Source organism: Arachis hypogaea, chromosome 17 (assembly GCF_003086295.3).
Source record: "Arachis hypogaea cultivar Tifrunner chromosome 17, arahy.Tifrunner.gnm2.J5K5, whole genome shotgun sequence".
Classification (NCBI taxonomy): domain Eukaryota; kingdom Viridiplantae; phylum Streptophyta; class Magnoliopsida; order Fabales; family Fabaceae; genus Arachis; species Arachis hypogaea.
In genome coordinates this window covers 4422679-4437865 of record NC_092052.1, presented here as the reverse complement: position 1 = coordinate 4437865, position 15187 = coordinate 4422679, and the positions used below count along the sequence as shown (strand labels likewise).

At 35.8% G+C, this 15187-nt stretch overlaps 2 protein-coding genes and 1 long non-coding RNA gene across 8 annotated transcripts; 2 read left to right on the top strand and 1 right to left on the bottom strand.

Moving 5' to 3' along the window:
- Positions 1-831: 831 nt before the first annotated feature.
- Positions 832-10027, top strand: LOC112764861 (anaphase-promoting complex subunit 5). Of its 6 annotated transcripts, none has more exons than XM_025810663.3 (22): positions 832-1178; positions 1735-2007; positions 2768-3306; positions 3452-3614; positions 3726-3847; positions 4281-4530; positions 4754-4931; positions 5035-5113; positions 5212-5297; positions 5921-6047; positions 6180-6212; positions 6433-6681; positions 6866-6943; positions 7043-7305; positions 7489-7548; positions 7656-7723; positions 8010-8115; positions 8203-8344; positions 8564-8662; positions 9068-9332; positions 9464-9531; positions 9620-10027. In XM_025810663.3, exons 3-22 carry the CDS (start codon positions 3136-3138, stop codon positions 9779-9781), a joined length of 2769 nt encoding a protein of 922 aa, XP_025666448.1. In that variant the 5' UTR covers positions 832-1178; positions 1735-2007; positions 2768-3135; the 3' UTR covers positions 9782-10027. The 6 variants fall into 6 exon arrangements, with proteins under 6 accessions (XP_025666448.1, XP_025666449.1, XP_025666450.1 ...); XM_025810664.3 differs by having other exon boundaries at positions 835-1178; positions 1893-2007; XM_025810667.3 differs by having other exon boundaries at positions 845-1178; positions 2778-3306.
- LOC140181027 (uncharacterized) lies at positions 6990-9072 on the bottom strand. Its single transcript, XR_011875531.1, has 2 exons — positions 8494-9072; positions 6990-8378 (listed from the first exon to the last, which is right to left on the bottom strand). It is a non-coding gene; the product is annotated as an uncharacterized lncRNA (long non-coding RNA).
- Positions 10028-11898: 1871 nt separating the features above from the next.
- Positions 11899-14126, top strand: LOC112764180 (4-hydroxyphenylpyruvate dioxygenase). The gene is made up of 2 exons (XM_025809720.2): positions 11899-13508; positions 13757-14126. The coding sequence occupies exons 1-2, from the start codon at positions 12166-12168 to the stop codon at positions 13926-13928; spliced, it is 1515 nt and encodes a 504-aa protein (XP_025665505.1). The 5' UTR covers positions 11899-12165; the 3' UTR covers positions 13929-14126.
- The last annotated feature ends 1061 nt before the right edge of the window (positions 14127-15187 follow it).

Below are 15187 nucleotides of genomic sequence, written 5' to 3'. Positions count from 1 at the left end.
TACTTTTACTAGTATGATTGGTTTCATGTAAGACGACTTAAAAATGATATGAATAAATTGTAAGAGTATAAAGTCGAACTAATTGTCAATAACAAGAGCATAAATTATTAATTAGAATTGAAGTATGGTTAAATTTAAACATGTATTATACACAAATAATTTTAATGGTTAATATGTGTTTTTAAATTATCAAAATTATTTTACTTAAATAATTATCTCTAGAGGTAAGAGCCGTATCAAAGATGTAAAATAGTGCTAATCAACTTGGTCAGGATTACAGAATACAAAACTTGATAAAAATATATAATTATCATTGGTTAGAACAGTGTAAATAATTATATTAATTGCGTTTTAAAATTAATACTATAATCAACGTATAATATAAGAATAAGTGAATAACACATTCATCTTTTGAATGAAAATCATTGATATTCATCAATAGATTATAGAATTTCATATAAAATATGAAGTACGAATTATCCTTTACACGATAGTTTAAGTTGAAATTAATTAGTACATACAATTGTATTTTTCAAAAAAAATCATAAAATATTATATTTATTTCTCTATATAATTTAACTATCTCTCTATTCATACCGGAAATTTATTTTTCATACAATAATAGTCCATAGAAATTATTTTTTTCAGCTAAAGTATGTTCTAAAAACCGGATTGAATGGTCGGACCGATTCAACCGATAATAATAACGGTCCGGTTAGGCATACGAAATCCGGAAACCGTCAATTGAAAAACCGGTAAAAAAACCGATGACCCGGCCGTGACTGGAACCGGCCAGTTTGAAGGAAACGGCGTTGTTTTGCACTTTTGCTTACTGAATGTGTGAAGCTTTGAATGAAGCCATGCCTCTCACTCTCACTCTCACTTCACTTCACTTCACTTCTCACTCCCTCTCATTCAAAGCAGAACTCTGAAATTTGAATCACTCCCCTTCTCCAGCCCTAGCCCCTCTTCGAGCCACGGCAGCCGCCCGTCCGTCGAGCTACTGCCGCCGTCCGTCGCCCGCATCCCTTCTCTCTTCGTCCTGTTCTCGAAGTCTCCAACCCCTGCTCGCTCCTTCCGCGAGCTCGGCCCATCTGTCGTCTTCATCTGCTCGCCGTCGTGTGGTCGGCGTCGTCCGTCGCAGCAACGCACTCTGCTCAGAACCCCAAACTTCGAAGGTTAGCTCACTGCTCACTTCTTCTGCGCTTTTTTATTTATGCCCTGTTCAATGATTATTTGATTGCTGATTATTTGAATGTTTTGTGTTTTAATTTTTTATTGAATGATTATTTGATTACTGATGAGCTCTGGTTCTGCTGTATTGCTGTTTTTGTGTGTTGTGATTTTTTATTGAATGAGCTCTGGTTTTGCTGTGTTGCTGTTTTGTGTGTTTTTTATTTTTTATTGAATGATTATTTTGCTGATTATTGATTATTGAAGGTCTTGTGATAATTGATTATTGAATGTCTTTTGATTATTGATTATGATTAGTGATGTGCTTCTGGTTTTGCTGTGTTGTGTTTTCCTATTTTGTGATTTAATTGTGCTTCGATTGTGATTGTCTTGATGAATTCTTTTAAATATATATTTTGCTGTTGCTGTTGTTGTTGTGTTGATTCATAACAGTCTGATTAATTTTCATGAATTCTTTATTCCATGGGAAAAGGAAGATTAAGTTAAGGTAATTAGACATATTGTTTGTGTCATAAATCATAATTTTTTAATACATTTCAGGCTGATGTAGAAGAAATTGTGTTTAGACTGTGATTGATAGAAGAAGAAAATATGGACAGAGCTTAAAAACTGAAAAAGAGAACTTTGTTTAACCAATCTTGAACTTCTTAGTAAGCTAACCAAAAATATCTACCTAATAACTAAGTAACTTTGTGTAGCCAATCTTGAACTTCTTGACACTAGTTAACTGTTTAACCAATCTTGCCGTTGTCTCGCCGCCTTCATGCTGCTCGCCGTCGTCCTGCTCTCCGTCGCGCTCAACCCCTATCAAAGGTTAGTGGCAGTGCTCAGAACAATACGTTTTTCTTTTTATTCTCTGTTGTGATTTCTGAAAGTGAAATCATGGATAAGATTACAGGGGTTTTGTTTTTGTTGAAATTATTGATAAGAAATGCTTTGCTATGGTGCTGTTTTTGAATTTCTGGCTCTGCTGTTTTCGAATTTTTGTTTGTTGTGCTGCTGGTGTTTTTGATTGTGTTGATGAGAGCGGCTGTTTTTGAATTTATACAAATACTTTCCTCTTGTAGAAGCTTATGGTAGGAATTGTGTATATTGTAATTCTTCCTCAATATATTCCAGAGGCCTTTGCTTCAAATTTTAGGGCCAATGTTGCTGACATGGTCAGTTTATTTGTTTTCCATCCCTTGTAATTGTTACTTATATCTATGAAGAAAAAAGGTGAATGCATGGCATGTTTCAAAGTCGTGCTGATTATCAGTGATTATATGTACTGCATTTTTTTGTTTGATATTAATTAATATTATAAGATTTAATTTCTCTGTGCTATCTTTCTAAAGATGGTTTACACGACTCAATTTATGAATTTTCACCATCATCTGAAAATACATTTGATTGGATGCTTGGAAAATGTTTAATGCTATCAATGTATTAACTATTAAACAAACATGTTCTATAATTTTATATTATAGCAATAAACATGTTCTATAATTTTGTGTTGATGATTTATTGATTGTTTTTTATTGTGTTGATAAGAGCTGATCTATATTTTATTTTAAATTTTATTCTAAAACAGTTTTCTTCAGTTGAACCACGGTTGGACCGGTTGGACCAGTGAACCAGTGACTAAAGCGGTTTGATGATGGGTCCGGTTCTCAGAACCTTCTCTATAAATCCTTCGAATTGAAATGGAAGGGAGAGACCGAGAGTAAATTTCAGTGTTGGCGGTTTTTCCCTTATGAATTTTGCAATTGAAAAAACTGGTGAGAGAGTGGGAACTAGTACCAGCAACCAAGCACAGAGAAAAGCCAGAACCAAACCCTATTCAAAATCCTCATTCTTCATCCCTCAGCCATCGGAGCTTCAATCTTACTCACCTTCGCTTTGTTGCACACCACACACTCAATTTGAGCTAAGCATTTTCACAAACACAAAGCAAGCATAATGAGTGGCATATTCAAACAACCAGGTGCATTCGCCATCACTCCCCACAAGGTTTCAGTCTGCATTCTCCTCAAGATCTACGCTCCCCCTGCTCAAATCTCCCTCCCTTTCCCTTTCTCCTCCGTCGCCCACCACAACCGCCTCGGATTGTTCTTGCTCTCCCTCACCAAGGTTCCCTTTCGAATTTAACTTCCATTCCTAGCTTCTTCATTTCTTATCAAGGATAACTTGAATTTTTATGTCATATTTGTCTATGGAAAAGTTTGATTTGTGTGATTGGTTTTTTAATTGTTTGAGAATGTTGGTGACTATGCAGTCGTGTGATGATATATTGGAACCAAAATTGGATGAACTCATCCATCAATTGAGAATGATGAGCCAAAACTGGATGTCGACTTGGATTATTGATCAGTTGATGACTAGGCTGTCGTCTCTGTCGTCACCTGATGATTTGTTTAATTTTTTTATTGATATACGAGGTGGGTTGAACAGTATTGATGTTAGTAGACCTCATCTTATTTACACAGCTGGTTGGCGGTTATTTGTTAGATTGAACGAGATTTGTTAATACTAAAAATGACATTGTGCAGGAATACTTGGGGGTCCTGATTCGGGTGCCATTGAAGATGACCAAATTATTTTGGACCTTAACAGTAACCTGGGCATATTTCTTCGGCGCTGTGTGCTTGCTTTCAATTTGTTATCATTTGAGGTATGGCATATGACAATAAAAGGTGGAAGAAGAGTATGGCTAGATAGTTGTTTTCTCTGATGTTCCATTGTATTCATTATTTCTAGTACTAGCCGCTACCATCATGGCGTCATAGACGTGCTTTACCTTTGAATGAGTATGCAGTGATGTAATGAAGTTTGTGGTGAAATCAGCATGACACCCCTGATTTTCTTTTTTTCATGAAAAAAGTTGCTATTGGGAACTTAACATGCAATTTTGAGTCTTTAGCAATAACTGTTTTTCTTTAAACTAATACTTCTCAGTATATTTTTCCACATAAACTTCTTGCTTTCTCTCACTCACTCACCCCTATTCCCCCCAATCACACATATGCTTAGTTCATGAGTGCATATTTAATGTTTTTCTTTAAGATGAAATCTTATCCTCCTTGAAACTTTATTTGAATGTTCAGGGTGTGTGCCACCTCTTGACAAACATAGGGATATACTGTAAAGAAGAATTCTCAAATTGTCCTCCTTACGAAGCACCTAGTTTAGATGATTCTAGTAGTAATTTGGAGACGTATTCAGAATATGAGAACATGGACCTGGAGAATTTTGTATATGAAAAGGTTTCAGAAGAAATTGAAGCAAGAAAGGAGGCTAATGAAAGAATTCCATTCCATCTTCATGTACCAAATACGCTTCTGAGTTTAGTTGATGGTATGGTTGTGATTGGCTGTTCTCTGTTTGCTATTTTGTATAGTTTATCCTTTAATTAAAGATAGAAAATAAAAACATAAAATCAGAACATTAAATAAACTCATCCTGGTTCACGAAGGCGTCTGAATATTATAGACAAGGACTTTTTATAATTTATGCTTTTTTTGGACCTGTTTATTGACATAGTGATCTAACTGTGCTTGGTCAAAATTTACAAACACAGATATTGATGTTCCGGTTGATTCAGCATCTAAACAGAGTGAGAAAGTTAGAGTAGCTAGTCCTTATGGAGATCCTTCAAGTAACATGCTAAGAGATGATGATCCTAGTGGTGCAGTATTCCTGCGCACAAACTGGCAGGTGCAAGGGTACTTACAAGAGCAAGCGGATATAATTGAAAAGTATGCATCTTGTAGGCCTTGAACTTCTCTTGATATATTTGAATATGGAATTGTAGAAGTGCCTTTCATCTATAGTAAATTTCATTTTTTATTCTTGTTGTAGGAATGGAGGTGCTGTCTCTTTGAATGGGTTTGAAATTGTTCTACGACAACTACGGAAGTTGGCACCTGAACTACATCGAGTAAGCTTAGGAGGTTATTTTTTGTATTATTTATGGGCTTCATTTTTTTTTTTGGTTATTCTTTAAGTTTGCTGATATTGATTTTTACATCCATCTAGGTTCACTTTCTGAGCTACTTGAATAGTCTTTCTCATGATGATTATATTGCTGCTTTGGAGAATCTTCATTGCTACTTCGATTACAGGTAGTTGAACTGTTGGTTCTTTTCTAGTCTCTCTACTGATATTGAAATTGGACAATGAATTGTTAATTCCTCATTTGGTGACTAGTTATTTTAAAGCAAGTGATAGAGGTAAAAAGGCATAATCACTGTGCCTGGTGTCCATGTTGGATGAGAGCTTTAGATCATTCTATGTTCAGTATGTTGGGTACAAACGAGGCCTTGTTGCACTATGTTGCGAAGTATCACTTTTCTCGGTTGTTGTAACTTATCGTCAAACCATTATTTGTTTGTGTAATACTTCCTCAAAAGGTTGACTTTACCTTGTACAGGAATTGTGTAGCAATTTTCATGACAATTATTCAATTATAATATGTACACTTTACCTAAGAAATTGCTATGCGCCATCTCATCCTTAATGGATTTCTAGTGCAACTTCAATCATCTAAACTGATTGTAATCCCTTTCAAGTTGTTGTTTATTACTGAAGAGTATCTTCAACTTGCTTGCATTTGACTTTTCTATAACCTCAGTTTCTCTCCACCCGTCCTCTTGTGTTACCAAGTCTTGAGTGAATTAATAGCCAAATAAAATTGTAGAGCATATCCTTTCACAACCTCACTTATCAGTTACTTGGTGGACAAAAGTGCAGGGACCGAAGGACTTGATTTTGTCCCTCCAGCTGGTAGTAATAGCTTTGGAAGATATGAAGTTGCTTTGTTATGTTTGGGGATGATGCATTTCCACTTTGGGCATCCAAAGTTGGCTTTAGAGGTGTGCTTTATGAACATTTCACCACTTGTTTTTTATTCCTACCTTTCTAGTCTTCAGCTCATTATTAAGCCAATATAATTATTCTACTACTTGTGTGGTACTGCAGTACTTATTTTGCTTGACCATGTTTAGGTTTTGACAGAAGCAGTTCGTGTTTCTCAGCAGGTGAGAGATCTAAACTTTAGTTTTGCTTATTCAACAATGTTGCCAAATAGTAGCATTTAACAATTGGCACAAAATTTAAGTTGACAGCCAAATTTGCCTTATTGACTACATGCTACTATAGGTTCATGTCAAAATAAATGTTATTAGCAGATGTTGTAATTTAACCCAAAATGTATCTTATGTGTTATGCTGTGTTGATTGACAATTTTAATCTATGCAGCAAAGCAATGATACCTGTCTTGCATACACTTTAGCAGCTATCTCAAACTTGCTTTTTGAGAACGGAATCTCAAGTACAGCTAGGTTGATAGGATCATCATACTCACTTTTTACGAGCATAGGTATTTCACTCTCTGTTCAACAACAATTGTTTGTTCTCTTGAGAGGTTCTTTGAAGAGAGCAGAAAGTCTGAAATTAAAACGGTTGGTGGCTTCCAACCATCTGGCAATGGCCAAGTTTGATTTAACGGTAATGAGATTTTCTTACTACATTAAACATTCTCTTTCTGCATCCAGTACTTTTTCCTATTTACATTTCTTCAAGATCCACAAAGTTAAATTGTTCTGAAGTCTTAACATCTTGATAGTGGTTACTGAAACATGAAATTATATATGATCTCATTTATTTACATCATGGTAGTATATTCTTGCAGCATGTCCAGAGGCCCTTGCTATCTTTTGGTCCAAAAGCTTCCATGAAGCTCAGTACGTGCCCTGTTAATGTTTGCAAGGTAGTAGAAATCTTTGTAATTATTATAAGTGGATGAAAATTACTGAACAAAAGGAATTAGATCTTCACATAATGCATTTTCTTGTTCTATGACTGACAGGAGCTCAGATTGAGCTCTCATCTCATCAGTGATTTTTGCAATGAGAGTTCTGCAATGACAATTGATGGTGCTTTCAGTACAGCTTGGCTTAGGAATTTACCAAAGCCAACAGGTTCTTTACTACTATGCCCAGAAAATGGATCTGGCAGCAGTTCTAATGTTTCCCAATTCTGTGCACAACCAACCTCAATTCCAGGATCTGTTATGCAAGTATTGGGTTCATCTTATCTACTTCGGGCAACTGCATGGGAGTTATACGGAAGGTAAGTTCATATCTGTCTTCTAGGTATATGTGAGCTAAGTTCATGGTTTATTATTGTGTGCTTTTTCAGGAAAGTATAATTCTAGTTTCATGAGCATTAAAGTTAATCATTTCCATATTTTTGTAATAACTTGAAAGCCTACTGGCTTGCATTTCATATTTTATTTTTTCTATTTCTCATCAGCACTCCGCTGGCTCACATAAATGCACTGGTACATGCAACTTGCTTTGCTGATGCATCAAGGTAGCTTCTAAGCTGAATGTATCCCCGTTGTTTATTAAGTAAAATGATGACTGTTTACCTACCAATAATTTTTTTCCTCCTTGTGTTGACTTCGTATTGGTTCCCAGTTCCTCAGATACAGCGTTAGCATATGTAAAGCTCATTCAACATTTAGCAGTCTTCAAAGGATACAAAGGTTGGAATGGTTGCATTAAATTTGAAAATATTTCCACCTTTTGTTTTATATTTGTACGCTTCCATGCTTCATTCTATTTTCCCCCCTAATAGTTTCTATATCATCAGCCAGAGTAAGTGTGTCAGAGAAGGGATTACACCCAAGGGGGTGTTGTAGTGTAGGCAACATAACCTGATAAACATATTATTTTTCGGCTTGAACTTATGACCTTAAGTTAGCTTTTTGTTTTCCCCTCCTTACTGTTGTTGTTGTACTGATCCATCTTCTCATTTTTCTGTCTTTTTAGAGGCCTTTTCCGCCCTTAAAATCGCAGAGGAGAAGTTTCTCTCTGTCTCAAAATCACAAATCTTACTACTCAAGTTGCAGCTACTTCATGATCATGCTTTACATCGGTAAGTGTGCATTCAGAACCTTAAATTCTGTTAGCAGCTGTCATTTATGAATTGTTAATAACTTAATTGGGCATGAGCATCATGCAGTGGACACTTGAAGTTAGCCCAGAAACTATGCGATGAACTGGGTGTTTTGGCATCACCAGTAACCGGTGTAGATATGAACCTGAAGACAGAAGCAAGCCTTCGGCATGCTCGAACATTACTTGCAGCCAATCAATTCCGAGAGGTTTTTTTCCCAGCTATTTTACAGCTCCTATTTCCTAATAATAATTAAGCAAAATATTTTAATTTGGCTGAATTAGACCTTAGCTTCTTATCCAGGAAGGAGAAAAAGGTACTGATTGCTGCTAGTGTTAGTGTTAAAAGAGAACTCACTGTTTAAAGGGAACTGTTCTCCTCCTAACTTTGCGTTTCACCTTTTATATTTGGCATATTATTCTTCCAGGCCGCTGCTGTGGCACACTCCCTCTTCTGCATGTGCTACAAGTACAATCTGCAAGTTGAGAATGCTTCAGTTCTTCTTTTACTTGCTGAAATTCACAAGGTAATGTGGTCATATTATTTGACACACTTTTGGTTTGTGTATTCTCAAAGTTTTTAGAAAACAAAAAATGTATGGAGCAAAATATTCTAAGCCAGTAGAATCGGGGAGAAAAGAAAAGTCGAGTAAGGAAATGCTTGGGTAGATCCATAGACGATGTCTGTGTTTGTATATAGGCATTAAACAGCACCATGGTTTCATTTAAGGTAAATATTTGTCATGGGTCGTGATTATTGATGCATATCTTTTATATTCTTCAATGTATACTAGCTTATGATATTTTTTTTATTGTGTATACTTTTTATGTGAGATATTGAAACAACCTAAATGATTGACAGTATATTGTGCCAGCATTCCTATTGCTGTCTGTTCTCTACTTTAAAGCCTTCAATTTTTTTTCCTTATCAGAAATCCGGAAACGCAGTTCTAGGCCTTCCATATGCATTAGCAAGCCTTTCATTCTGCCAGTCATTTAATTTGGATCTTCTAAAAGCCTCTGCTACTCTTACTCTAGCTGAGTTGTGGCTCTCTCTTGGATCAAGCCATGCAACAAGGGCTTTGAACCTTGTCCATGGAGCCTTCCCAATGATTCTTGGTCATGGTGGTTTGGAGCTCCGCTCACGGGCTTATATTGTTGAAGCAAAGTGCTATCTATCCGATACAAACTTCTGTGGTATGTGATTGTAAACCCTTTTATAGACTATGCTATGCAAGTTTGCCTTTGCTCGTAACTCTACATATAAGCTTAAATATATTTGATTTTTGTAACCATTTTAATACCAAAGCTGATTTATATTCTTTCAGTCTTTGACAATTACGAGATTGTGATAGATTCATTAAGACAGGCATCTGATGAACTCCAACTTTTGGAGGTAAGCAAACTTATGTAATCTTGTGTATTAGCATTGTACTGGCAGTATTATCATTATATACTTACATTTCGTCATGTGTGGTCCACAGTTTCATGAACTGGCAGCTGAAGCTTTCTATTTGATGGCCATGGTATACGACAAACTTGGACAATTAGAGAAAAGGGAAGAGGCTGCAGCTTCATTCCAGAAACATATATTGGCTCTCCAAAATAATAAAAATGAGGATGATCCTCTTGTAAGTGTATTATGAAGATATATATAGTTATATAGCCTACTAAATTGTATACAACGCTGAACTTGATAGTCTCTATCTTCTGTAATTATCAATCATTCAGTTGTTGTTTAGTCATTTTGTTTACAGTTGAGGTATTCTGATGAGAGATGGTGAAAGTAGGCATGATGTAGAATGGCATTTAAACCTTTGGAGGTTTGTGGGTTCGGTAAATCACATGGTAATGATTATTATATAGAACTGCCGTGTTGTGTTTGAAATGAACTTGGTTGCTTATTCAATTTTTTCTATATATCTTAGGAAAACTACGTTAAAGTAATCCATAGGTCTGATTGATAAATGGCAAAAATATGTGGTAGGTCCTACATACATATATTTGTCACCTTTTAGCAGAAAAGATTGGATGGAGTGTGACTGAAATCATACAATTGGCAACTATCTTAATGAAGAATATTAACTGATTTTGATTTCATCATTTATTGGTGGATCTTTTATTGTCGTTATTATTATTATTATTAATGAAAAATTTCCAGTGTATCGATACATGGTTATTTTAGTGATTTTTAACTGTTAATTTTAATTATATTTATAAAAATATATATAATATATATAATTAAAATTAACGATTAAAATTTATTTAAACACTGGTATTTGTATACTTGAAAGCTTTCTATTGTTATTTAAGTGGCTCATATTTTTTGTTTTTGTGGGATCGAGGTGTGGGGAATTGGGAGGGGGATGGGGTCATACTCTTCGGTGATCACATGTGCTTGCAACAAATCGTTATCTTTTGCTCATACGTTGCAAATTTTGAAGCTCACGACGGGGCCAACTTGTACTTGCCCTCGCTTGGATGACAAAAAAAAAAAAAAAGATATTGACGTAATTGTACATCTTTTTAATAATTTCATTGAATGATGTTTTTTTTTCCATAAAAATCTTAAATTTACCTTAGGAAATAATATTTTTTCGGAAAAAGAAAAAAAAAGCTCACTATGTGGTCTAAAATAATTACAAAAAAGAATGCTATTAGCCTACGTCAGGTTCGTGTCCACGTTGCGTATTTGACGATGTTGCTACATTGACAATAGGTGGTTAATAGGTGTAGCACAATTTTCTTTTTTATTTTTTTTTCTTTATCTAATAGGTGGCCGATCACGTTTAAAAGTATCTAATAAATCATGTAATTAAAGCAAATTTCATTCAAACATTGATGAGCCACTTTCTATTTTCTAATCATATTTTCTTTTTCAACGTGGTTCTATTTTCTAATCTGTCTCCAACGGGATTTTTTATTTTAATAAATAAATTAATTATAATAATTACTGAAATAAATAATTTAAAAAATATTTATCAAAATAAATATTTTTTTTTATTTCGTTTATACTGGAAACGAGATAATTTTGTATATATGAGATAAATATCTACCGTAAGCGAGATACATGTAATTTTTATAAAAAAATTGAAAATAATAAAAAAATATTAATAATATCAATAATCTAAACTTTTAGCATGTAATTAGTACATAAAAAGGTTGATAGAAGAGATTAAAATGGATATGTTTGATCAATTAATACTCAAAAAAGTTGATGAGATAATGAGAGATAACCGTTTTAATTCTATTCCCACTATTTCCATCGATCTCTCCTAACAATTGGCAAACGGTTATTTTTATTTTTTAAATTTAAATCAATCCAATTGATCATAATTTAAACTAAAATTGATCAAACATATTCATTTTAAAAAAATTTTAATTAAATTATAATCCAATTAAATTGATTTAAATTTAAAAAATAAAAATAACCGTTTGAAAAGATTGATAGGATAGTGGGAAGAGAATTAAAATGGTTATCTCCACATGGATAGTGAGAGATAACCGTTTTGAGTATTAAATGATCAAATTTATCCATTTTAATCTCTTCTACCAACCTTTTTATGTACTAATTGTACGCTAAAAGTTTTAATTATTTGTAGATTTTAGTGTTTCTGTTAATAATTTTGTCTATTATTTTACATAAATGAATAATTATTAAAAATTTTGAATTTAAATTATTTTTATTAAATAACCTTTACTTGATAAAGGATTACGGACTAATCATAGAGTAAAATGTCATTTTATGTTAAAATTAATAATGTTACTCGAATTTAGACATAAGCATAACCTAGTCAAGTCTTGTCAAGTTTAGCCATAATAGACTGGGGTTGAGTTGAGTGAACCCAAAAGAGCAGCTGATGCCTAATTAGCCAAGCTAATAAAACCACATTTGAATATTTGATGATATGATTATGACTATGATTATGATTATCTTATCCATCTAGAGATTCAAACTCAACTCCAAGTCACTGTCCTTCCATACTCTCTTCCTCGTCCTCATCATCTCAAATCTCTGACCTGTCATCCTATGGCTACAGCATATACATATGCACATGCCGTAACATATTGCAACTCGCAACACAACCCGCCCATAATTCCCATCCTCTCAACCAACCAACACCCTCCACGTGTCACCCTTCCCTCCTCAATCCCACACTTTATTAGCACCATTACCACCTTCAACTTGAAGCACTTTCCATCACATTCCCTCCACACAGTCATGGTTACCCAAACGCAACAAAACGCTCCCTCGTCTTCCCCCGAACTGGGTTTTAAGCTGGTTGGATTCAAAAACTTCGTCCGAACCAACCCGAAATCGGACCGCTTCAAGGTAATCCGGTTCCACCATGTGGAGTTCTGGTGCACCGATGCAACCAACACCGCCAGCCGCTTCTCTTGGGGCCTCGGAATGCCGATCGTAGCGAAATCCGACCTCTCCACCGGAAACGCAGTTCATGCCTCCTACCTCCTCCGCTCCGGCGACCTCAATTTCCTCTTCTCCGCTCCTTATTCCGCCTCAATCGCCGGCGATGGTGCCTCCGCTTCCTTTCCCTCCTTCTCTGCCTCTGATTGCCACTCCTTCGCAGCTAAACACGGCCTCGCCGTCCGCGCCGTCGCCATCGAGGTGGAAGACGCCTCCGCCGCCTTCTCCGCCAGCGTCGCCAACGGCGCGAAACCTGTATCTCCGGCGGTTCTCCTCGACAACAGCGTCGGATTCGCCGAGGTTCATCTCTACGGCGACGTCGTTCTCCGCTACATCAGCTACTCCGCCCCGACCCGAGAATCAAACCTGAATCCTACCTTACGGTTCCTCCCTGGATTCGAAGCCGTGGAGGCTGATTCGTCGTTCCCGGAGCTAGATTACGGTATTCGGCGACTCGACCACGCCGTCGGGAACGTGCCGGAGCTGGCGCCGGCAGTGAATTACTTGAAGAAATTCACCGGATTCCACGAGTTCGCTGAGTTCACGGCGGAGGACGTTGGAACGAGTGAGTCAGGGCTGAACTCGGTGGTTCTTGCGAGCAACGATGAGATGGTTCTTCTTCCGTTGAACGAACCGGTGTACGGAACAAAGAGGAAGAGCCAGATTGAGACGTACCTGGAGCACAACGAAGGTGCAGGGTTGCAGCACTTGGCGTTGGTCTCCGAAGACATATTCAGGACTCTGAGGGAGATGAGGAAGAGAAGCACCATCGGCGGTTTTCAGTTCATGCCGTCTCCGCCGCCAACGTATTACCGGAACTTGAAGAAGCGTGCCGGTGATGTGCTGAGTGATGAACAGATTAAGGAGTGTGAGGAGCTTGGAATTCTTGTTGATAGGGACGATCAGGGCACTCTGCTTCAGATTTTCACCAAACCTGTTGGTGATAGGTCAGTGAATTTCATTGAATCATAATTGCAATTGCGGCGGCGCATTTTAGTTGCAGTCTTCGCCTGAAGTTCATAGTCTATAATTTAGTCAAGTCAAATGATCTCACAATTCTCAACTATCAACTTCAAATGAAAATTATGTTTGAATCTAGGACTATATAGTAGTTGACCAACTATAATCATTTTGAGATATTGTTCTTATTTATGCTATGAATGATGATTGGTTCTTGTTTGTGTTAAATTTGCAGGCCAACCATTTTTATAGAGATAATTCAGAGAATTGGATGCATGCTCAAGGATGAAGAAGGAAAGGTGTACCAAAAAGGTGGATGTGGGGGTTTTGGAAAAGGCAACTTCTCTGAGCTTTTTAAATCCATTGAAGAATATGAGAAGACTTTGGAAAGTAGAAGAACTGCATAATGGGATTCGGTCCCTTGCAATTTCCCTGAAAAATGAGAACTACCAGTGACTGAATAAGCTATGTTATTTAGATCCAATAATCAAAAGCTCATAGATAAAGCAACACAATTACACAGTCACTTGGGCAATGCTCCTTTCTTCTTGTATTATTTACCATATAGTTGTGCATGAATGATAAAATAATCTTTGGTACTAAAATGGTCAAAATATATTCTCTTCAGGACTATTGCCCTTACAAGTGATGTTAAAATCTTAACTTGCTTGAATGTTAATATCTTTTAGCTTTCAATTGTTGAAAAGTGAGATGATAAAATGGGAATTTGATGATGACATAGGGTAGCATTTGGTTTCAACACTCAACTTTACAGTAGCAGCCTGTTTTACTTGGCAGTTAGCAGTGCTTGTTATTTAATAAAACCTTGTTGATATTTGAAAATAGATCCTCTTCAGTTTTTTTAACAGTTAACAGAATCCAGTGTGATCTTTCATCTTTGATTCTATAAGTGGGACAAGAAATAAATAAGAGAGAAAGAGTAATGGATGGTTAGATTAAACACCGTATAATATTCATTTTTTTTTTCACTGAGAATCCACTCCCTTTTGGTGATGCCAAATTAGTGCAGAGAGCTAGGATTCCCTTGCATGTTACCGTAAAACAGAAATATCAAAGATTGGTATGTTACTGTTTTGTGTTACTAACAGATAAGTATTTGCCATGCGATGCATATACATGCTGTCACCTTGCCATCTGTATGAATGATTTGTCCATTCGTCAAGTGAACAAGAGAAAAAAGTTTCATATCGGAAAAAAAAACAAATAAATAGTGTTTGCTAAATGTGTGTAACTTCATGATAATCTGTGAAGATTTTATAACTGCGTTAAAAATAAAATATTATGTAGTCTAACTTTTTTTTTTTTGAATCTTATCAAAATCCTAACAAAAGTGCTACCCGGGTCTCCTGGGTGAAAGCCAGATATCCTAACCGCTGGACGACAACGGATTTGTTATACAGATTTCCAAATGTTTTATTAATGTATTTTTCAAAAACAATTGCTCAAAGATAATTTTAACAAACACAGGTGCAAATTGGGAAGACTAGATATTGCGCCAGTCGCCCACACATACAATAATTTATCACCATATATTTATATCCCTTTTGTGTATTTTATATTTCAGGCTTTTGCAATACCTTATTTTCAAATCCATTATAAAAATTTATAATTATTATTAAAACCTACTATTAAAGCTTTAACACTT